Source organism: Kwoniella newhampshirensis, chromosome 1 (genome assembly GCF_039105145.1).
Source record: "Kwoniella newhampshirensis strain CBS 13917 chromosome 1, whole genome shotgun sequence".
In the NCBI taxonomy this organism is placed as follows: Eukaryota; Fungi; Basidiomycota; class Tremellomycetes; order Tremellales; family Cryptococcaceae; genus Kwoniella; species Kwoniella newhampshirensis.
The window spans coordinates 268,155-291,606 of NC_089955.1; the positions used below are offsets into that span (position 1 = coordinate 268,155).

Here is a 23,452-nt window from a genome sequence, read left to right on the forward strand (position 1 = left end):
GAAGATGGATGCTTCAGCTATAAATCATTATAGATCGTAGCTCAATAGACCTATATGTGGCGCCACATTCGGTGTCCACATCATGGGCTGTCTGGCAGTGCAGTCTCGCTCCCTTCCTGCTGAATGCTGAATGCATCGCATAACAGTGTTGTGATTCGGCCATTTGGAGACATGAAGAATGTATCTCTGGCCAACAGATAACGGACTCATACTACCGACCCTATCACATCTTGCAAGATACAACTCGATCGGACATTATTGGAGATTCGATCAATCTCCACGGTCAATAATGCGTCATAGTGGTAATCGTCGATCCGCGTACTGAAATCACCTGCACGTCCTCCATCGTATAACATTCTCAAGAGACAGATAGCGTCGCTTTCTTGTTCTTGATAGCATTCACATCTTTCTTATTTTATCGACTGACACACACAACTCAATAATGGCTAGTACAAACCGTGTCTTCCCCATGCTGGTTGCGGGCACCGTAGGTGAGTGCTTCATTGTCCTTCTTCTTGTCATACCGTTATCTGCTGAATCAAAGTCGGATTGCGTTGCAAGCGGGCGTCATGGACAGTTTACTGATCGTCAAATGACCCGAACAGGTGTCGCTGGTGCATACTACATTGTCGCTCCAAAGACCGAACTTACCGGGATGACAAAAGGAGCGGGTGGTCCCGGCTCCGAAGGTGGTCAAAGTCAAACCGTCAAAGATGGGAATAAGGATTCTGGGTGAGTGGTAGTCCCTGCCAGCAATGAGCCGTTTCGTGGTTGGGCGTTATACCGGGTAGAGGTCGTGCGATCCTGGTCAGACGACAAACACAGAGCCAGAGCTTTATCGTAGGTGTAGGGGAATAGATCGATCGATGGCGAACCGGGGAACGTAATGAGGTGCTGACCATCTATCCCCTCGATCTTAGATCAATCGCACAGTCTCCTCACCCTGCGTTGAAATACGGTGGATCTGCTCCGGGTGATCCCAAGAGCCAAACGGTTGCGGGCACTTCTGCTGCCAGTAGGCAATCATATTCCGGTTAGTCTAGCTTAATCCTCTCATGATCACCATGTCTGTGAATCGCCTCGACTATCCCTGTATGTGAAGCAATCTGCATCATGGGATCCGGAAGAGAAGCGGAACTGTTCTTGTTATTGATACTGACCAACTTGCTTCTTAGCCGACCACGATGTCAAGACTGTGACACCCAACTCGGATGGCTCCAATGGCGGTGGAAACGGTGTCGCTGAGATGAGAGAGCGAAAGGAAAAAGGCATGGGTCTTCCCAGTCCTCAAGTGAGTTCGCTTGCTCTCTCTTGCATTGTCACCATCGCAGCACGACTCGCAAGGCTGGCATCTCTACCATTATAGGTGACAATTGACTGATACTACGGCGCGTATAGGGCGGTGACACCAAGGCTCAACCTGTTGCGGCGACGAAAGACCAAGGAGAGGGCGGTGGTATTCCCAACAAGGGCAAGGGAAGATGGTGGTTGGGTGGATGGTGAATAGGTGTCGGATTGGCTCTTATGGAGTGTAGTCTGTGAGAAGAGTTCGTTTGGCAAGAAGCAGTTTCACATAGGAGTCGCACATTGCAATGCAAGTGATCATTGGTATCTGGCAAACGTCTGCGTGCTGCTCATTCCCTGCTCACCGCGTAGGAAAGAGAGCAATTTGCACCATGTTCATTATCCCCCGAAAAGAACGATAGATAGATAACCCTCTCTGATCGGTAGCTATCTTAGATGTCTGGTTCCTGAATCGATCAGTTCAAATGTTCCCTCGATTTCGACATCCTCCTGCCTTTTTGTTGTCTCTAAAAACAGCACTCGTCGGATCAAGAATGCCCTCGACACAACCTATACACGGCTCGCACCTTCTTATCCTTGATCATGCTGATGAGCCGCCTCGTACGATGAGGAGAGCGAAGATGCAACGTATCTCCGGCATCGGGATTCCGGTGACTGCGCGTTGACATACCGACCTAAGCTCTTTTCTCTCGATCGTACTCACGACTCCGTGTGCGACACGAATTCTCGGAGCTGACCATGCCAGCTAGACAATCACTTGTTCCGGTGATCTAGACCGAGAGATCTATTTCCAGTCACTTGTAAATTCGGTGCGAGCGAGCCTTTGTCTGATTGTTATGTGAGATATGTGAATACCAACCACAATATCAATGAGGTCTCCGACAACATTCTTCAATTCCAATCCCAGCGACGCAGCCGTCCTGACCATCGAGGACCTGATCGGCTCACCTTATACTCGACATCTAGCCCGACTTCAAGATGGAACCACAGCAACCGCGAGACACCACCTACTTCCGGCCGCCGACGGTCTTGGAGATTCTGCTGCTCGGACTGGCTTATCTCGGATATCTCATCTTCAACACGTTCGTATACAAGCCTTGCACTTCGCCTTTGAAGGATTTGCCAGGACCTCCCGGTGGTACCTCCAGAAATGGTCACGTAAATGATATAATCAAGTGAGTAAGCAGTCGCTGTGTGGTATTCACTTGAGTGATGACGATACTGTACCGTTCGTCCAGCATGCACTCGAACACCGTCCTTGAATGGATCGACACTTACGGTCCCACATTCCTCGTACGAGGGCCATACGGCGTACACCACCGAATCTTCACTGTCGATACACGAGCGCTTAACCACGTCTTGTCACATGACAGCATATATACCAAGACCGGTATCGTGAGGCGTCTGATCAGACGATATATCAAAGAAGGACTGCTGGTTTCGGAAGGTGATCGACATCGGGTGCAAAAGAAGGTAGCTCAGAAGCTATTCGTTGGAAATGGGTTCAAGGGGACGGGAGTGATGGTGCGGGAGGAGGCTCATCGGGTGAGTATGTAAATCGTTTGGATCTCCCCTATCATAAGGTGGCAGTACCCTTTCACTCGACATCGGTTGCTGACGACAGAAATCGTGTAGCTCCGCCAAGTCCTCACAGAACTATGCTCCAACCCCAACCTGACGACTCCTTATTCTCCACACAATGCCGACATGCCCGAATCCCACAGAGAGGTGGACATGTATAAGGCCTCGACCAGAAGCATGTTCGATGTCATCGGCAGAGTATCGATCGATCACCACTTCAACACCATAGGCGATTGGGAAGGCGAAGGTAGCAAGCTATTCAAAAAGCTTGTGCATATGCAGCAGCCTACCGGTGGGAATAGGGGTCTCAGATTGTTGCTCAGTCTATACTTTCCCATTGTGGACAAGATCTGGGTGAGAGGAGACCTGTGATCCTTCAGTGGGGTATATTTGACGCTGAAGGACGATGAATCACTATTAGGCCTGCGACAACTCGAACCTGGTCAACGAAGCGATGGATACACTTGGAGCGATTGCTAGGAAGACCAAGTCAGAACGACAGATCGAGATCGACCAGGGCAGGAGAGAATCGGAAGAGGACAATCGGGATCTCCTGACTATGATGCGTGAGTATCAGCAAGTACTCGACTCGACGTGGGATTCTGAGTGTGTATGAGTCACCCAATCCAGTGCGCCACAACAGTAACGAAAGTCTCGGACATGACCAGAAACTTAGCGATGAAGAGATTGAAGGACAACTAGCTACCTTCTTGTTTGCAGGGTCAGAGACGACGGCGTGAGTGTCCCCACCATAATCTGCACACTCAACCAACACTCCTCTCAGGCCTTCTTTCCTCTTCAACCGCCGCCCTGCTCACCGACCGCTCTCGATCGTGGCCATACGCTAACAACGTGACCCATGACGCCTAAAACAGGAGCACTCTCTCATTGGGCCTCTATCATATGTCCTGTGACCCCGCGATACAGACCAGACTCCGGACGGAGATCCTCGCATGCGAGGGTGACCTTCCTTATGAGCAGATCGACGAGCTACCTTACCTTGATGCGGTCGCAAAGGAAATATTCAGGATGGAGCCTGCGATTTCCGGGACAGTGAGTGGCTGTTTCCTTTCCGATACAGATCACATCGACCTTGTTCCTTGTGAAGCAGGTCGTGGACATCATCTGCGTTGCTCTTGGAGACAGATGTGCTGACCAGGACTGCAGATAAGACAGGCTCAGAAAGACGATATAATTCCCTTAGCTCAGCCGGTACAACTGAACGATGGAAGAGTGGTATCTGAGCTCAAGATACGCAAGGGACAGTTGGTAGGTCACGTTTTTATACTCTTCCTCTGCGCAACACTTTCCCATGTTCCCTTGCTGTCCTTGTCAGAGTATCTGGAATAGAGATACAAACATATCTGCCATACGAGAGCTCACTCTCAGCTTTTCAGTAGGTTCATGTACCGATCGAACACTTACATCGATCAACTTCCATCTGGGGTCCTGCAGCGGGTACATTCGATCCCAACCGATTCTACTCTCCTCCTCTCCGCTCTTCCGATCAGATTCACGAGTCTGCATCGTCGCGTTCGTCAAAACGGGACGACGGACCTGGCATAACTTCGAATTTCATGACGTTCCTCGACGGACCTCGTCGTTGTGTGGGGTACAAGTTGGCCATCATGGAAGTGAAATTGATTTTATATACCCTATTGAGGGAGTTCGAATTTGGACTGGTCCAAGGGGGTGGTAAGATCCTCAGGTGGAATATGTCAGTTGGCACCTTTTTTTTCGTTTCTCCTTGATCTAGCTTGTCCCCTGGTACAGCTTTGAGATCAGCCTCCGAATCAAGATCGTCCCGTCTGTGTCTTGACCTGTGTTCCTCGTTTTTTAGGCTGACCATGCCTACGACAGGTTGAGCAATAGACCTTTCGTTTCTGGCACTCTGACGTCAAGGGGATCAAGATTGCCTCTGGTGATCAAGCCTTACAGGGGCGACGACACGGCAAAGAAGGACGAGGTTGAGGTAAAATGAGATAGAAAGATGGTGCTCAGTTACAAGGAGGGGAAAATCGATGGAAATTTTCAGACGTGTACTGTGAGCGATCCTATCGCCACCAGTCATGAGTGTAAGTAGAACTAGACCAAAGGTAGACTAGAGATGGTATGTAGCCTTGTCATTAGTACAACCCTGATGATCCGGACTGCCCACGCATGGGGAATGTTTGCATGACTGCATTCCACTCCTTTCTACTATGCGTCCTCTTTGCTTTCTTCTTCCACTCCAACCACATGACAATACCAAGTATGACATCATGTCATATGGATCGCCTGAGTCCGCTGCTTCGATCCCCTAGTGAACACATGATGCGTAAAGTGAATAAATGGTTTGAGATGATGGTACAGTTTGCGTGGTGTATTCAGTCGTTAGACGTTAGGGGTTTCGAAGCGAAATTTACGAGGCACTAGATGCGACGCATAGGCGGTATCAGATCTGGACAGCAATATCTGCTACGCTACGAACACATCGGCATTAACACTCACGCAGTCTCGGCCTCAACGGCCTGCTCAACCTCGATAGGCTTCATCTCCTTGGCAATTTTCGCCGTGATGTTCCTGTCACCAACCAAAGTTCCCTCGACCTTCTCCACGGCCTCGGTCTGCTGAGACTCGTTCTCGAGCTCAACGAAGCCAAATCCTTTAGAGGCTCGGAAAGGTCGAGAGCCAGGACGAGCCCTTCGAATCCCCTTGACGACCTTGGCGGATTTGACGTTGATCGACAAGTTGGTAAAGATGGCGGCGAGACCCTCGTCATCCACGTTGAAGGGCAAGTTAGCCACGAAAATGGTGTTCTGCGTAGGCTGTCAGCTCGACTCATCCAACAGCGCAACCTTTGGCTCACCTTGGACTCCTCGCCGGTGAGAGCCAAACGAGGCTGCCTCTCCTTCTTTGGCCTAGGTGCCCTCGCCTTCTTCTCCTCCGTTTTGGCCTCACCGTCGGCACCGTTCACATCGATCCTGGCCTTGGAGGCAGACTCAGAAGTCTCTCCAGCAGCCTCACCCTCCTCGCCTTCTCCAGGAAGACGTCGTCGAGGTTTCTACACGACCGGTGAGCATGCGTGTAGTACACAACAAGAGCAATACACCCACCTTGGAAGACTTCTTTGACTTCTTCTTGGTCTTGTTCTCTCCCTCCGTGACCTCTGCATCGGCGGGTGCACTCTCCTTGGCAGTTGCAGCGGCTTCTGCCTTGGCTGCCTTAGCGGCATCCCTGGCCACCTTTCGCTTCTCGTCCTTGGCCTTTCGGAGCTCAGCGACCTCCTCGGCAGGCTTGGCGATCTCGAGACGAAGCTTGCGGTCACCAAGCTCTACGAATCCAATAGATATCGTCAGACAACCGCATGGAAATGACTAAAAGAAAAAACCCTCACCCTTGTCGTTGAATTGCTCGACAACCTTCTTCGCGTCCGCCTCGTCCTTGTAGCTGACAAAGGCGTATCCAGCAGGACGACGACCGAATCTCAAAGGAAGGTTGACGGAGAGGCTACACCATGAATAGTCAGACAAAGGAGCGAAAAGTGATATCAATTGGTAGTGAATGACTCACATCTCACCTCCCGCAGGGGCGACGAACTCTCGGACCTGCTGCTCGGTAGCCTACAGAAGGAGTAAGCCTTTGATGGTCGGTGAACACCAGCTCGTTGAGTTACTTACAGTGAAGGAGAGGTTACCGACGTAGACCTGCGATTGTCAATCCAGAGTCAGTCCTGTGCCATGCGATCGATCCAACATTGTGTTGCCCATATCCTTGACCTCAGATATGTTCACGCAAAGCACTCACCCTGTGGCCCTCGTCTGCCTTGGGGATATCAGACACGTTTTCAGCGGACATTATGATCGTTTTGAAATTCGACTGTGTTTCTTCTATAAGCGATTCGATTGGACTGATAAAGCTTATATTCTTCCGATCGTTGTACGCGTTGTGCACACAAGCGGACAAGGGTTGCTGTGTTTTATGAAGAGATGGGAGGTGAATGAGTGAACAGTACTTTCTTGATCAGTACTTGTATGGCTCTGGTGTTGTCGAAAGAGACTGAAGAAGAAGGAGAAGGAGGGGAGAACCCCAGAGAGTGAAGGTGAAGATGAAAGAGGTTGCTGGCGGTGCTCGCTGGCGTTGCTGGTGCTAGCGTGACGACACTGCTACAACCGGGCGAAGATGAAGAGGCGGGGGGCTCCCTCCACCACCGTCGGCGTTATTTGGTGGAGATGGACATGTGGCACTTTCATCGGCACAGTGTGCGAGGCGTTCCGACCCGTCTTTTGGGGGTTGCCATGAGCATCTGTTCCACATCTTGAACAGCTGACAACGCTGAGCGAGGGTTCGCCGAGCTTTGTGACCCCAAAGAGGAGTCAGTGAGTGGGAAATGTATTCAGTAGTATGACCTCATGCACCGGCATTGATCGATGATAATCGGAACAGGATACCTTGCAACGACGAAGATGCCACTCGACCATGTTGCTGATCGCCTGGCCCAATTGGTACTTTGACAACCCGAAGCCATGCTCATGCGTTTAGTCTGACAGCACAAGCATGTCTCGTCTCCTACCTACATTGGTCCGATCACCGCGGACTTGTCAAGGCATTAAGAGTGACAAGTGTCTTTGGTCTTACGGTCGGATGGGAACGGAACCAACCTGCACAGTATCGCGTTTGTGGCGAAATCTCCCGACCGACGAGGACGTCTGCTTAGGTTTTGGCTTTGACGAGTGAGATGCGATCCAGCTCGAGGATTTGGTTTTTTTCCAGTGCTTCATGGTGTTGTTCGTTCCATTCATGGAGTGTCGGTGGGGAAGTGTAGGTTGCTTGTCGTGCGATGAATTCCTATTGCGAGAGAATCCGATGGTGTATCGTATGAACGTATAAATGTATAAAGAGCAGTCAGTCACCCACTTTTGGTAAGTGACGTCCCACATCCAGTATCAAACAGCCAGTCGACCGAGAGCACCATCACAACAACAACACCGACAACGACAACAATAACATTTGAACGACAACATCATCGAGCAAGGCAACAGACAACATTACCCCATATTTCGACATGGTCTCTGGACTCGAACTTCGTACTAGCCCTTCCACACCACCAGTCTCGTCGACACCAGCGGTCGGCCCGTCTACGACAGCCACCACATCTGTTGGGAAGTATCTGCCATCCTTCGACGCACTTATCCGATCCTTAGGAAGCGAAGTCGACCACCCTCACCATGCCCATCATATGCACCACCTGCACGAGCATCATCATCCTCATGGTGCACCGTACCCATCATTGCATAGACATCATCCTCACCTGCACGAAATGATTCACAGACCGCCATCGACTCCACCTACGCCGTCTACACATTCTCATACACCGCAACACTTGGGTGTTCACCATCATTATTCTCGTGGCCGACCACGAAGTAACTCCGTCCCCGCTATCTCAAGAACGCACCTTACCTCGCCTTTCAAAGGCGATAATACTTTGTACGACGATCATTCAACTGAACATCATGGGGATCGAATCAAGGCATTGAGAGAAGGGGATGGTGAATGGAACACATGGAGTCTGAATGCGGTTGTCCCAGTATCTCTACCTTACGTACGTTCGCACAAGACTTGAAAGAGGAAGGATGAAGGCTGATCAAGTGACATAGCACGCTAGACCACATTTTCATCCTCGAGCATCCACAGGATCAGTCCCAATAACGATACAGACAACTCAACACAACCACAATCCCCTCCTCTCCCCATCACATTCCCCCCTCCACCAGCTCCACGACCGATCCACCGAGACATACTTCCCGTCTTTTCCTCCTCGGGATCAAATTTTGGCGCAGCCCATTCCTATCCATCGCCCCGTCCCTCACCCTCGCCGGAGCCTGAGCATCGGATCCCATTCTCCTCTAAGCGTCAACGATCCCCTCACTCCTCAGTCCCTGCGAGGAGTGTACGAGAACGAAACAACGGGGGTCGACGTGGAGTCCGACTGCTCTAGGAGACCGACACCCACTCCGATGTCAATCAAGGGCTGTGAAAGGGAGTGATGGCTAAAGCAACATACGCTTCGATAAAGCCCGCTGGATGCGATCGACGTCAAACCAAAGCCTTACATTTAACCAAAGCTTTACATTTTCATTTCTGCCTTGACGATCTTACCTTACTTTTGATTAGCTGTTCAGCGCTGAACGTGTATAATTACCTTTCGATAGTGTACATAGGTCCAAAAGAGCTTCGCGATCATGTATGAATGTTTTCCTTCTCGTCACATGCGTTGAAGGAGAAAACACCACACACGAAACGGAAAGACATGAAGTGGAGGTCGTTCAGCCAATGATCGCGTATACGCGTAACTCGTCAACCATTTCATCTTTCGTTGTTGCTATATTATCAAACACTCTTTCACTACACATCATTCAACCAGTTTCTGAGATTTGCCCAGACTATGCGAGGGGTACCATGATGGTCGATGATGCGTCACTCTCCTCCCTATCTCCTTTGCCGACGCCCGAATCGTTCCCATTCCCATATCCGAAACCGTATGATATTCAGCTACAGCTTATGCAGACCGTCTTTCGGGCCATTGAAGATGGGAAGATAGCTATTGTGAGTTGGAACCAGCACTGATTTTCTTCCTTCCTGCTGCTGTCACCAGATCATTCATGGCTACAGAACACTGCTACACTCAGTATGGATGTTGATCTCGACTGCCTTTGCAGGTCGAATCACCTACGGGAACCGGCAAATCACTCTCCCTCCTAACTTCGACCTTGACATGGCTGTCTTCTCACCAAGCACGACTGGACACGGCAATCGAAACCTCGATCCGGGAACAGATGGCAGCTGATGATCCCGATGATCCACCATGGGTGATCGAACATGCCGTCAAAGCTAGGATGAACGAGCTGAAAGCCGGTCAGGAAGCCCGGGCGGAAAGGCTGGCAAAGGCCAGAGCGAAGGAGAGAAAGATCAGACAGAGAGGTGGAAGTGGAGCTTTCAGGGGAGGAGGCGGCGGAGTAAAGAGGCTCAAGATGGGAGAGAATGGTGCAAGTGTTGATGTTGGAACAGACAATGAAAAGCAAGACGACCAATTCCTGCCCGAGGACAAGGAAGAGGCTGAACAGGAAGGACCGTATCTGTCGAAAGAAGTGCGAGACCTGATGAGCAAGTGAATACCTTCGAGAATGCAGGGTGAAATATACTTAGCTAACGGAGCATGTTACAGATATGAGGCCACACGCCCCAAGCAGCATGTCGAGGAAGAAGTAGAAGAAGACGTTCCAAAAGTGAATATCATATCTTGCTATCGTATGAATATATCGCAGGCTGATGGAATGACCAGATATACTACACGTCCCGAACACACACACAACTGCGTCAGCTCACGTCCGAGCTCCTCAAAACGTCATTCGCAATCGGCAACGATCCTACTCCATCATCGTCCACCGAGCCGAACACCGAGGCAGGCCCCTCACACGGTGTAAGTTTGGTTCCTCTAGGAAGCCGAAAACAGCTCTGTATCAACAATAAAGTCCGAGCAATGGCAAAGTCCGGTGGAGACGAGAGGCTCAACGAAATTTGTCTTGATATGCAGAAATCTGGTGAGCGATCCCACTATACCTTCGCTCGTAGTCGTGCCTCTGATAAACCCGGCGGAAACAGGTAAGGCGAGGTGTGAATTCTTGCCTGCTAAGGCGGATGAGTCGATCATGCTAGATGCAAGAGATGCTGTGCTGGTATGTTCTTCCCAACCTCTCCCAAGTGTTTGTCACTGGCCTGACGTATTTCACAGGCATCGGTGAAAGATATCGAAGACATCGTGGCCGACGGCCGAATGTCGTGTGTCTGTCCTTACTATGCGACTAGACGAGCTGTCAAGCAGAGTCAAGTGAGCGAAGCAATGTGTTTTCTACATCTTCAGCGAGCTGACATCGAGGGCGTCAACCACCCTAGATTGTTACTCTGCCGTATAATCTGCTATTACAAAAGAATGCGCGAGAAGCGCTTGACATCAATCTGAAAAACCAAGTCATAGTGATCGACGAAGCACACAGTGAGTTGTTTACCAACTATATTCATCAGTGATCGCAAACCGAACCTCGCAGCTGATCGTTGCATATAGATCTCATCGACACACTGCTCACAATACATTCGACTGCCATCACTTCTACCAACTTGGCTAACGCGATCTCCCAGCTTCAACAGTACCTCCGACGATTCAGATCTCGCTTAAAACCAGTTCATGCACTCTGGATCCGACAAGTTCTGACGGTACTGCAAGGTTTAGTGCGCGTTTGCGAGGTATTTGTGCAGGATCGCAAAACTGCTTTAAATGGACAGGTCAAAACGAAGTCAGAGATGTTGAATGCGAACGAGTTGATGGAGAGAGTCGGAGGAGGGAGTGATCAGGTCAATCCCATGGAGCTGGTAGCATACCTAAAGGAGAGCAAGTTGGCGCGAAAGATTAGTGGTTTTTCCGAACATGTGGCGGAGCAAGCAGCTGCAAAAGGTCAGATTCTGGTAGTGCTAAATGAACCAAACTGCGAATCTGACTGACTTCGGACGGTCATTTAGAGGTCAAGACTTCTCGTAGTGCGACCGGTCGTCATGCGTCAATAGCAGCTTTCCACATCGTCGAAGCTTTTCTCCTTTCGCTGGTCGATGCCAAGGATGATGGCAGAGTGTTGATTTCAGTAGAGGATTCAACAACGATAAGCACACCTGTGGTCGCCATCAAATACTTGCTCCTCAACCCTGCCGAACGATTCAAAGAGGTCGTGGAACAGGCGCGAAGTGTTGTATTGGCGGGCGGCACGATGGAACCCGTGAGTGCATCATAATCATTTCAGCGCTGCTATCGCAAATAACGAGGCTGAATACTCTGCCGTCCCGTCCTATGGCAGATATCGGACTTCCTGCAACAACTGTTTCCTGCTGTCTCAAAAGATCGTTTTGCCACTCTCTCGTGCTCGCATGTTATACCGAAAGAGAACCTTTTGACCCAGGTTGTGTGTGCTGGTCCAAGGAAGGTAGAATTCGAATTCAAGCATAGTAATCGAGGAGACGACTCCCTGGTGTGTAGCACTCTCCCGCGTAATCCATGAGTACACCGACTGATCGATGAGCAGCTTACCGAACTTGGCGCTGTGATACAATCTACCATTGGGCTCATCCCGGATGGTGTGGTCGTTTTCTCTCCATCTTATGCGTTTCTTGGCAAAGCGAAGACGTTCTGGCAAGGCACAGGTCTGATGCAGCGACTGGGGGATCGGAAGCAGGTATATCACGAGAACCTCTCGTCAATATTAAAATGTGCTTGATTCTGACTGGCAATGTAGCTGTTCTTCGAGCCGCAGACTTCAGGAGATGTCGAGACGGTACTTAGGGACTATGCGCTGGCTATCTCATCGGTGAGTCGAGTAGATCCTCAACGACGAATCAACCTCAGCTGATGCAATGCATACAGGTGAACGTAGCGTCAGCCACAGGCGAAAAATCACGTAGAAAAGGTGCATTACTCTTTGCGGTAGTAGGGGGAAAACTGTCAGAAGGTGCGTCGAAGCCGCATGAGGTTGCCAAATGAGCCCTGCAGTCTCATTTTCGTGCACAAACAGGGATCAACTTCTCCGACGGTCTCGGTCGATGCGTAATCATGGTCGGTCTACCTTTCGCCAATGTAGGTTCAGTAGAATTGCAAGAAAGAATGAGATACGTTGAGAAGCTGCCTGGCGCTGGACCCGACGCGTCGAGAGAGATGTATGAGAACATGTGCATGAGGGCCGTCAATCAATCAATTGGTGAGTGTGGGTTTGTTTTTTGCTTCCGACCTGCTTAGTCGTGTCCTTTCCCCCCGGTTCCTCGAGCCAAGTGATTGAAAGCCCAGGAACTAAATTGATGCGCTTTTGAAACATATTTACAGGAAGGGCGATCAGACATGCCAACGACTATGCTTGCATCCTACTTGTTGACAAGAGATACGCCACACCTAGGATCAAGAACAAATTGCCAAGATGGATAGGAGAAGATGTGAAAGTGCAAACGGATTTTGGGGGAGTCGCCAGAGGCGTCGCTGCCTTTTTCAAAGAGAAGAGAGCGAGAGGCTTGGCGTGCTGAAAAGGCTCGTTCAACACGATAACATAATTCGCGAACGTCCATGACATCATTGCTACCCATGTCTGAAGTGCCCTCCTCTATCAGAGGGATGACAACTCCCCATCTTCGAGACGGAGCTCTTCTGGTACGATGTGACGGCGGCCGATGACTACACGATCACCTTTGTTGAAGACGATGCACATTTCTTATCCTTACTGCTTAACACATAACAGGCACATGAGATCTGACGCTAGCATTATGTGACCGTAATAGTTGCATCCTGCTAGTGGTAAACCTGGAGCGCCTTGTATAATCGGTAACGCTTCTTGCGGACCTTTCAGGATCGATGAAGGTATTGACGTAAGCCAAGTGGGACAGAAAATACCCCGATTCGCCCGAGTGTACACATGCTTAAGGTCTGCGGTAATGGGGGATGCGGTAAGGAGAAGAGGTGATGGCCAAGAAGGTCCGGTTGTATAAGGAGAAGAGGAGATCTCGTATCACGACAGCGGATATAGAAGGGTGTAAAAGGCGTTCCTATGCCGACTTCCCTGAAACAGGTGTGGCACACCAGTTTTAAAAGTATATTATGTTCTTTATTGCAGAGGCACAGAGGAGCTCTTTGCATGGTAGAAGCAAGGTTGGGGGGGAACGCATGTCCAAAACATCTGACCCTACCATCCGGCAATCCGAACCATAATGGTCTGAGACCCAACAGCTGTCCATTCTGGGGCGAACGGGCAATTGAACGACCTGTCGCCCATCTGATGACGGCATTCGTTGTGCTTGTTACAGATGTTAGCTTCAGATCTCTATACCTACCCATCACTCTGCGAAAGTTTGATCGGGAGGGGAACGGAGGAAGCAGGGCCCTCGTGCGTGAGCAGGACAATAATGTCATTGAATCGGGAAAAGCGGTGCTCTATTTATAAAGTCACTGAAGTGCACGGGATCTTCCTCCGAGCGAGATCGAAATGGATGGTGTGAACAGAGTTTCAGGCCTAGGGCGGTGATTGGGTGACAGACAGACAGCCAGACGGACCATATGTATGTACCGACCATTTCATCGGTGCGTTACCGAACATACACACACACACATGTCGATGCACCCGAGAGAGATGGGTTTTATTTTTACACAGTCCACAGTCATAGGCAGAGAAAAGGTTATTTGAGCCTTTCAACTTCTCGCCCTCATCGAAGAAACCCAACGCCCGACGAAAAATTATCTTCATCCATGCCTCACTTTGTCGCAATAGTAGTTTCAACAACGATCATCATCTCGACAGTACACAAGCGATCCGGATCAGTAAGGGAGAGGACCAGTAACACAACGGTGCCGGCTGTGCTCCAGTAAAACCATCTTGATCACGCCTCAAATTCTCCTGCTTGTCCATTCGATACACATCATTTTCGTCTCGGTACTGTACGATATCTGCGATATATAATTGAGCTCGCGCTCACACGACGCGACAAGACAACATACGTTTCAGAGGATACGTTACCAGATATCAGAAGGGAGAAGGACGACGATCCGCAGGCAGGAGTAACCGGGCAGTCACAGCCTAGAGATATGGACGGGTGAGTTGGCGCCAGTAGGAACGGTGCGGGATTAAATCCCACACGTTTTTCCTCATTTGATCCCGTGTCACTAACAACCCACTCGCCCTCTTTACGCTCTGATCTCTCCTCATCCTCGTCTATCTTTCCAACTTCCATCCACTCCAGTTCATACTCAGATCACCTCTGGCAAACCTTGCTGCAACAACAGCAATACCAATACCAATTACAGAATCAATTTCAGTATCAGCAGCAAACACCTATGGCTGCTGTCATCCAGCCTGTGCAGATACCCTACTTTGAGAGGCTGTTACGGGAAAGACGGGCTTTCATCGACAACAACGATTGTGATATGGACGCGTCCCTTCTATCCGCTGCGTTTGGGGGATTGACTCCTCTTCCTGATACTCCTGTATCACAACATGTGCCATCTAGCTCCAATCATGGTCAGTCGACTTCTATTCATGCTGCATACCTGACTTCTCTTCATGGCCCGTGCCCCTCTGTTGTGTTGTATGAGCGCTGAACGATCCATCCAAATCTACAGTGCTTCAACAGCGGCAAAGCTTTTCAAGTTCATCGATGTCATCGTCTTCGTCCTTCTCACAAAATCAGACTGCACCCTCACCTGCGCCCATTCTCATTGCCCAAATGCCTGATGCCGCTCCTTCCCTTTCGAGATTCCAACAATTACTGCGACTCAAACTCGCCGCGGAACAAGAACAACAACAACAAGACGTACCTTCGTCGACCAGCGGTCATCAGTACACTCCACCTCTCATGATGACAGAGGCCCTTGCGAGACTTCAAGCTGTCGATACTGTGATTCACAGGGATTTCGCGGGTCGTCATTACACCAACGAAAACGGGCAACAACAGCAATCCGTCAAGGTGGAGGGTCAGTCGTCGTCACCCCAAGACGACCAACAACCTCCTCAACTTTCGTACGGCCCTACGGCGCAAACGTTTGTCCCGGCAAATGACGCGGGAAGTACCCCGGCACACCCTTCGGCGTCCTCGCTATCGTCGCACGGATATCAAGGCCTCCGAGGTGGTCAGGAGATGGAACCTAGTCCACTGACAGGCGTCTACACACCTCAGGACGCCATGTATGGACAAGTTGCTCAGAACGCCCATTATTGGAATGGGTCGTACGACGTCCCTGTTCCAAACACCCGACCTATGGCAATCCAGTCCAAGATCTCCGCCCCGTGCTACGTGCCTGCTTCTCCGGCATCCTCTCAACCCACGTTAGGCAACGGCATCAGGAATGGCAACCGTTGGCCCGTCAAGCTGGAAAATCTTCCAACTTCCAGTCAATGGAGCACCGCAGCTCATCCCTCTCAACCGGTCACGTACAATGACTTTCAACAAACTCGAAGCGCTCCCTCTTTCTCGTGGAATGTGTCGGAGATCCGTACTCCCGCCAACGAACGATCCTACCTACCCCAACGATCATACGAGGGCACTCCCGTCTCATCACCTGGCACAGTCATCCCGACTTCGAATTCGATAACCCCTCCAGCTCCCGTGACGCCCATGGGACCTGCGAGGTACGACGGGATTGTTCACAATCAATCATCCTACCCTATGGTCAAGGTGGAGCGATCGCCGACCACGAACTCCCACCTCCTGGTGCCGTACGGCTCCCTTCCTGGTTGTAACATGCAGTCTGTGGTTCCACCTTCCACAGAATCTATCGAAGTCTCCTCGCCCCTTCTTGAATACCGAGGCATATACACACCTGTGCATCTTCCCGGTCCCGGCATGTATATGAGCTCAATGAACGGCCAAGGAGGCGCCCCTCCTACCCTAGCAAACGGCATGGCAAGCGGAAACGGAGGGCAAGGATCATCTGGAGGCAGTAACAACGGATCATCGGGTGAAGGATGGGGAAACGGAAACGGAGGAAATGGCGAAGCATCCGGCTCGGGCTCAGGTGGTCATGGAGATGGGAATGGAAGTGGCAGCGGAGGAGACGGTGGGGATGGCGGAGATGACGGCAATGGTGGTAAGAGGGGCAAGAAGCTGGCTTTGGCGTGTCATTTCTGCAGGCGACGAAAGCTCAAGTGAGTGTAAGCCATTTGTAAGCGATCATCATGCTGATCCTTATCGACTTCTTAGGTGTGATGGAATCCGACCTAAGTGTGACAACTGTACCAAGCGGAACGAAACATGCACATGGGACGACAACGTACGAAGACGTGGGCCTGGCCGTGCGACGAAAGAGCGACGAGAAAAAGCAGCCCGTGAAGCGATCGCTGCTGGTTTGACCAATTCCAATTCTTTGGGCGCCTCTTTCCCTACTTCCTCGTCAACGCCAGAAACGATTGGCTCGCGGGTACCCCTTCCGGCACCTGTCTCCGATTCCATTCATCAGTCTTCCGATATCAATTTTGAGCAGCATCAAGAGCAACAGCGCCAGCATGAGCATCACCAGCAACAGCAACAACAATCTACACTCCCACCTCCACCGCCAGGATACGATGATGATATCGTCATTGACCCAACTCTTGCGGCTCTGAGCGTCGCGATAATGCCCGAGACTTTGGCGGAACTGGAAGGGAAGAAGGAATCGGAATCAAATAAGAGAAAATCTTTGCTGGAGCAGGAAGATGCGATTTTGGGAAAGAAGCCGAGGGTAGAAGAGGATTCAGGTGTTGGCTCGATGGGAATGGAAACAGATGATGGTCACGGTAATGGTTTACGGATAGGTGCAAATGACGAGAGTCTGTTATAATTGTCGAGTGTGGAAAGAGGTCACTGTCTTGGAAACTGTATGTAGTTTGTCGATACTGAATGTATTGATCGATGCAACTTGTCGTTGTCCATCACCAAAACGTCAAAGAGCTTGTCTGGCACAATTACTATCTGTGTCGAGTATCAAGTCGTGTGGAATGAGATGTGGAGGTTTGTCGGCTCCTAGAGATGAAATTCGATGATCTGTTCTGATCTATTTGGTTCATCCTCACCTTCCAAATCTCACAAGCTCACTTTGATATCGGCCTTTACGTCTCTCCCAGGGAGATCACTGTCTTGATCCTAATTGAATGGCACCCAAACGTCGACCGGTCAATGTCGTTCGTTCAGGCAATGCTGGCAACTCTTCGAAACCGACCAAACCGACTGACGAACCCAAAACTTCTAAATCGACGAGTAAAGATGGGTCGACGACAGCGCCATCAGAACCACCTCGACCACCTCCCTTTTTCCCGGCAGGATACAAGACTCCTATCAGTATCCTGAATGAGAAATGTCAGAAGATGGGTTGGGAACGACCTGCTGTCGAATCGGTATGTCCCATCGTCCGTCCGTCCGTCCGTCCTGCATCATCATCCCAGATAGACAAAGTACAGAGTGGGCACTCGCTCTGAGGTGATAAACCAGGACACAAAACCAAAACCAACCGGAGCTGAGTACGCTGATATTTGGTGTAGAGAGCAAATCGAGGTTCGGATCCTCAAACATTCACTGGTTCAGTGATCCTCAAGAAAAGAGTCAGCAAGAATATTTATAATCTGGACGAAGTCAGATTGACACCTCATCCTCCGTTGGAGATTGGGAGTGCCGCAGAAGCGAAACACTATGCAGCCACTTATGCTCTTTTTCGAGTGAGTCTGTCTGCTTGACTGCAGGCATCGAGGAGCTCGTCGATCTGACATGTGTCCAAGGCCACTTTAAGCTAACTCTACGTTCTCCAGTTCTGCTCTCATCTACCGATGGCCATGACTCTGCCTCCTTCAATACGCCCTTATTGGACCACTCTTACAGCTGAGAAGGCCGCTACCCCACCGCACCGAGAATGGGAATACAGTCCAGATCCATTTGCGGCGAAGAAAGAGGTCGACGGCAGGCAGTCGAAGAAGAAGGAGAGGGAGGCGGCTAGAGAAGAGGAAAATGAAGGTGCAGGCGGAAGTGGGAGTAGGAGAGGTACTCTTACAGCGAGAGACGGAGCTGCGCCGAGAAATGGAGAAGGCAGTGGGGGATTAAAATACGAGTGGGAGAGAGCTCCAGAGGTCAGGATGGCACCTGGTCTCAGAGAGATGGTCGAAGGTACGGTGAGAAAGGTATGTTCACGCAGGCGAGTTTCCTGCGTAGAACGTTGCTTACTGACAATATCACCCCTAGATGATGCAACAGTTCCCATCGGCCGTTCTTGAGGCTAGTCGAGAAGCCACAGCGACGGCTTCCACCGTACCTTCAGGCGTATCAACTCCCAACTTAGACGTGAACCCCCTCAAGGCTCAACTCACGACGCTCGGATTCAGATCGACACACATCACATCTGCATTATCCGCATTATCTGCTGCTCATGCAAGACTACATTCCACCTCCTCGTCCACCAATGATCCCTTGGTCCTCTCGTTGAGTATACTCTCCCCATTGGAAGCTGCCATCGAATGGCTCCTCCTCCATCTACCAGAAGATGATCTGCCACAACGGTATCGACCTTCCACGTCTTCGGCTGACTTCATCACGGGAGCTTCGGCAACTTCAGGGGGCCAGACCGCTCTGGTTAGGGGCTGGCTGGTTGACAAGCTGGTCAAACAGGCTGGGTTCCCGAGAAAAGCCGTGGAGAAAGTTCTGGAGCGGGAAGACAGAGAATCTGTTGCGCTGGACTTATTAGGAAGGCGACTTTGTGGATGGGAGGCTGACGAGGACGGTTGGGGAGTTGAAGAGTATGGAGCGGGCTGGTCTGGCGACGAAGCATCTGAAGAAGAGAGACGGGTGACTCGTGAAGAGGAAGTCATGACGATAGAAGCGGTGTTAGGCGAACGGTACACTCAGGTATCCGCGTCAGAAATCATGGTCGATATCGCTTCGGAGACAACACCAGACAACATCACCTTACATATCCTCTTTGACCAAGCATCGCCATATCCTTCACCACAGTATCCTAAGCACTCACCATCATTCTACGTCACCTCTGATAGCTTGCCAGCCTATATGCGACTGCATCTCCATGCGCAACTCCTTCGCCAATTCAGAGATCCGGACCGACATGATCTAACTTCCGTCCTTGAATCAGGAACAGGTGGAGCGGTACTCAGTATGGTTGAGTATCTCGAGACTACCTTACCGGCTGTCATCGAATCGCCTCCTGACGTAGGAGAGGTGACGAGATACCTTGTGCCACAAGCAGAAGAGGTGATCCCCTCTCAGACCAAAGCAACGATGAGGAGAAAACCAAGACAGAATGGACATAGTAATAAGAGACGAATACCGACGCGTGAAGAGGAGGAATTGGTGAGGAAGAGGCAGAAGGCCATGATGGACGATCCCAAGTACGCACCCATGCTGAGGGATCGCATGGGTCTACCGGCATGGAAAGAGAGGGAAAACATTACCAAAGCATTGGAAGATAATAGAGTTCTGGTCGTGGTGGGAGAGGTGAGTCGCCACAACAGCAGTCAAACTTCAGCAAGAGTGCTGATTGGCTATCATAGACTGGTTGTGGTAAGAGGTACGTTGTTATCCAAGATGTTTCCTATGGAAGGATGTCCTGACCCAATCACACTCCGTAGCACGCAACTTCCTCAATTTATCTTGGACAGCGAGATCGCCTCTGGTCGAGGAGCGTCGACGAACATCATCGTGACCCAACCTAGACGAGTAGCCGCCATGGGTGTAGCTGCTCGAGTGGCAAACGAGCGCCTCGAAGACGTCGACAACGACAAATTGCCTCAGACAGTTGGGTATGCTATTCGAGGTGAAAGGCGAGCCGGGGCGGAAACAAGACTTTTGTTCTGCACCACCGGTGTGGTCTTGAGGAGATTGGGAAGTGGTGACCCGGACTTGTTGGGGGTCAGCCATGTGGTGGTCGATGAGGCGCACGAGAGAGGGGTAGACACCGATCTGCTGATATGTCTCTTGCGAGATCTGTTGGAGAGAAACAAAACGATCAAGGTGAGTCAAGGGTGGAGTTGTGACTACGATCTTGTACTGATAGCTAGCACAGGTCATTCTGATGTCTGCTACGATCAATGGTGAGTAAGGTGTCACTGAGGCCAATTCGAGAGCTGACATCCAATGTTTGAACAGAGCAAATCTTTATCAGTCAGTTGCGTTTGCGCAATGCTCTCATCATTGGGCAGGAAACTGATTGACGTTCTGGACAGACTACTTTGGCGGATGTCCGAGCCTGACCATCCCTGGATTCACGCATCCAGTCACTGATCGGTCAGTGATGAGTGAGCACCTGTGGAGGATCCGTTTCTGACTGTTCCATACTTAGCTATCTTGAAGATGTAATCTCGGAAATCAGGTATCAACCGCAAACGTCCCGCTTTGGACCCCGCCAGACAGAAGAGCAGAAGGCTTCGGTGCGCGCCGAATCCGCCAAGCTGAATCTCGATACCGAGTCTCTTCGTGCTTTGGAAACCATCTCTGCCTCCGATAGGATCGATTATGGTCTCGTAGCAGCTATAGTCAAGCATATCGTCGCCAATGCCAAATCATCAGCTGGAGCCATTCTCGTCTTTATGCCTGGTGTCATGGAAATCAGGCAGTGCGTCACCGAGCTGCAGTCAACATCGCTTGGTCCAGTCGAGATCATGCCGCTCCATGCGAACCTCTCGAGTGCCGAACAGCGAAGGGTGTTCCTGCCCACTACGCCGAGAAGGAAGATAGTAGTGGCTACTAATGTGGCGGAGACATCGGTTACCATCCCGGATGTGATCTATGTGGTCGATGGAGGAAGAGTGAAAGAGACGCAATATGACGCAGAGAGTGGTATGCAAAAGCTGGTGGAATGTTGGACAAGCAGAGCTTCAGGAAGACAGAGACGAGGCCGTGCGGGTCGTACTCAACCTGGAGAGGTGAGTGCGAAAGACAGCCATATGTCAATAGGAAAGTTTGCGAGCGAGATGCTGACAGTAAAGCTATAGTGTTACAAGCTGTACACCCGTCGAACGGAGAACAACAGCATGCCTCGATTTCCTATCCCTGAGATACTTCGGACGCCGCTTGAAGCCTTGTTTTTACAAGTAAAAGCGATGAACGAAGACACAGACGTCAAGGCCTTTCTGAGGTGAGTGTACACTTCGTTACCAGTACGAAACCCCGCCGGACTGGTAGCCTGACGTACCCTGCAATGTAGCAAAGCGATCGATCCGCCAAAAATGGACGCCATCAACGCTGCTTGGCAGATATTGCAGGATTTAGGAGCTGTGGAGGGTGAAGATCACAAGTCCCGTTTGACAGCTTTAGGTCGGCACGTGAGTGTTTTGAAGGATCAAGCATCCGCAGCTGGATTATACGCTAACAGAGTTGTGCAGATGAGTACCATTCCTGTAGACCTGAGGCTCGCTAAGATGCTAGTCTTGGCGACGATCTTCAAATGTCTGGATCCGAGTGAGTCGCCATCCCTTCACGATTTCGTTGTCGTAACTGATCAGCCTTACGTTGAATTGCGACTTCGTAGTCCTTACGATCGCCGCACTGCTGTCCTCGAAGCCTTTGTTCACATCGCCCATGGATAAGCGTGACGAGAGTAAGAAAGCGAGAGAGTCATTCGCATGGGCTAGATCGGACCTACTTACCGATGTCAGGGCATACGATGCTTGTATGGCTATGAGGACTAAGGGGGAGAGCCATGGTGCTGTACGACAGTTCTGCGAGCAGGTACGCGTTGCAACATTGGCAAGGTTCTCCTTGCAGTCTTGCTGGGGTCCAAGAATGACTCAAAATGCTTCTTTCTGTGCTGACACGATTTCATATTATCTTTCGTCCCTAGAACTATATCAGCGCCACTACGGTTCGCGATATAACGTCCCTTCGAGGCGATTTCCTCAATGCGTTGTCATCTATCGGTTTTGTGGATCTCAGTCCTGCTTCGCTAGCGAAATACAGCGTCAACTCGAAGATCGATAATCTGGTCAAGGGCGTGATGGTTGGTGGTTTGTATCCCAGGATCGCAAGAATTGCTATGCCCAAAGCGCAGTTCGAAAGAGTACAGCAAGGTGCCGTGCAAAAAGATGTGAGTGTACATTGTCATCGCAGGTCGATACGTCTCATACCACTGCGAGGGCACTCCTTGGCGCGAGAGCGAGACGGGAACATAGGGACTGATGGTGAACGTCGCAGCATGAAGCGAAAGAAGTCAAGATGTTCGACCAAAGTGGAAGGGTATTCATTCACCCGAGTTCCGTCCTGTTCACCGAGTCAGGTTTCAAATCTGGATATTTGGCTTATTTTGGGAAGGCCGAGACTTCCAAGGTCTTCCTTCGAGATGCGACGGAGGTGAGTGCGGTGAAGTCTACATCAGCTTTCTTAAGCTGGACAAACTGGACCAAACTCTGTTCGCTGTGTTTTGTTCGTTCAAATAACATGATCCCAGAAAGAACGATGCGGATCACTACTGCCATGACCTGGACTGTCATGTACCACGCTCAATCGATGGATCAGTCCCATGCTGATCGTCTGATGTCCTACGCAGGTCCCGCTGTACGGTCTTCTTCTATTTGGCGGAAACATAACGATCAATCATTGGGCCGGTGGAATTTTGTTGGGTTCGGACGGACATGTCAAACTGCGTGCAGGAACCCGGATAGGTGTACTATGTTCACAACTCAGGTACGTCGGGCTCACACAAGGGCGATCTGCGATCCAACTCGCTCCAGTTCATCTCACTTTCACCCAGAGTCGTTTCACTAATTGTGATGTGTGGCGTCCATGTCGCAGACGATTACTCGATGCTCAGCTTTCGGAACAGATTGAATCGCCACATAGTGTGGATATGACGGGTCACGAGGAAGTTGTCCAAGCTATGATGGCTTTGCTCCAACGGGATGGATTATCGCTCTAGTTTTGAAGTAGATCTAGATTCAGAATTCCTAGATTGCCAGAGAATGGGCTCCAGCTTTTTTTGGGGGGCAAAATCCGTGTTCGATCAGCATTCAGAGAAAGATGAATTGCATGGGCGTAGAGTAATAGGATT

At 50.5% G+C, this 23,452-nt stretch overlaps 7 protein-coding genes across 7 annotated transcripts; 6 read left to right on the plus strand and 1 right to left on the minus strand.

The window, feature by feature from the left end:
• Positions 1–442: 442 nt before the first annotated feature.
• On the plus strand, positions 443–1,503 carry IAR55_000112 (uncharacterized protein; the record flags this gene model as incomplete). Its single annotated transcript, XM_066943249.1, has 5 exons — positions 443–491; positions 606–732; positions 921–1,033; positions 1,176–1,291; positions 1,399–1,503. The coding sequence occupies 5 exons, from the start codon at positions 443–445 to the stop codon at positions 1,501–1,503; spliced, it is 510 nt and encodes a 169-aa protein (XP_066805791.1).
• Positions 1,504–2,283: 780 nt separating this feature from the next.
• IAR55_000113 (uncharacterized protein) lies at positions 2,284–4,867 on the plus strand (the record flags this gene model as incomplete). The annotated part of the gene is made up of 9 exons (XM_066943250.1): positions 2,284–2,480; positions 2,544–2,850; positions 2,941–3,240; positions 3,308–3,452; positions 3,517–3,622; positions 3,762–3,939; positions 4,054–4,155; positions 4,287–4,603; positions 4,747–4,867. 9 exons carry the CDS (start codon positions 2,284–2,286, stop codon positions 4,865–4,867), a joined length of 1,773 nt encoding a protein of 590 aa, XP_066805792.1.
• Positions 4,868–5,372: 505 nt separating this feature from the next.
• On the minus strand, positions 5,373–6,723 carry IAR55_000114 (uncharacterized protein; the record flags this gene model as incomplete). The annotated part of the gene is made up of 7 exons (XM_066943251.1): positions 5,373–5,684; positions 5,735–5,929; positions 5,982–6,199; positions 6,263–6,375; positions 6,439–6,488; positions 6,546–6,572; positions 6,673–6,723. The coding sequence occupies 7 exons, from the start codon at positions 6,721–6,723 to the stop codon at positions 5,373–5,375; spliced, it is 966 nt and encodes a 321-aa protein (XP_066805793.1).
• A 1,207-nt stretch (positions 6,724–7,930) lies between these two features.
• Positions 7,931–8,912, plus strand: IAR55_000115 (uncharacterized protein; the record flags this gene model as incomplete). Its single annotated transcript, XM_066943252.1, has 2 exons — positions 7,931–8,467; positions 8,523–8,912. The coding sequence occupies 2 exons, from the start codon at positions 7,931–7,933 to the stop codon at positions 8,910–8,912; spliced, it is 927 nt and encodes a 308-aa protein (XP_066805794.1).
• Positions 8,913–9,327: 415 nt separating this feature from the next.
• On the plus strand, positions 9,328–12,978 carry IAR55_000116 (uncharacterized protein; the record flags this gene model as incomplete). The annotated part of the gene is made up of 15 exons (XM_066943253.1): positions 9,328–9,471; positions 9,585–10,033; positions 10,091–10,151; positions 10,208–10,466; positions 10,528–10,601; positions 10,658–10,753; positions 10,819–10,918; positions 10,988–11,374; positions 11,440–11,690; positions 11,769–11,939; positions 11,994–12,143; positions 12,204–12,275; positions 12,332–12,416; positions 12,480–12,662; positions 12,785–12,978. 15 exons carry the CDS (start codon positions 9,328–9,330, stop codon positions 12,976–12,978), a joined length of 2,676 nt encoding a protein of 891 aa, XP_066805795.1.
• A 2,118-nt stretch (positions 12,979–15,096) lies between these two features.
• Positions 15,097–17,254, plus strand: IAR55_000117 (uncharacterized protein; the record flags this gene model as incomplete). Its single annotated transcript, XM_066943254.1, has 2 exons — positions 15,097–16,583; positions 16,639–17,254. The coding sequence occupies 2 exons, from the start codon at positions 15,097–15,099 to the stop codon at positions 17,252–17,254; spliced, it is 2,103 nt and encodes a 700-aa protein (XP_066805796.1).
• A 310-nt stretch (positions 17,255–17,564) lies between these two features.
• IAR55_000118 (uncharacterized protein) lies at positions 17,565–23,320 on the plus strand (the record flags this gene model as incomplete). The annotated part of the gene is made up of 18 exons (XM_066943255.1): positions 17,565–17,807; positions 17,952–18,125; positions 18,216–18,581; positions 18,643–19,905; positions 19,962–19,978; positions 20,040–20,421; positions 20,474–20,501; positions 20,557–20,571; positions 20,634–20,694; positions 20,750–21,332; positions 21,402–21,544; positions 21,614–21,731; positions 21,792–21,867; positions 21,938–22,137; positions 22,250–22,492; positions 22,600–22,755; positions 22,952–23,088; positions 23,197–23,320. The coding sequence occupies 18 exons, from the start codon at positions 17,565–17,567 to the stop codon at positions 23,318–23,320; spliced, it is 4,329 nt and encodes a 1,442-aa protein (XP_066805797.1).
• Positions 23,321–23,452: the final 132 nt, after the last annotated feature.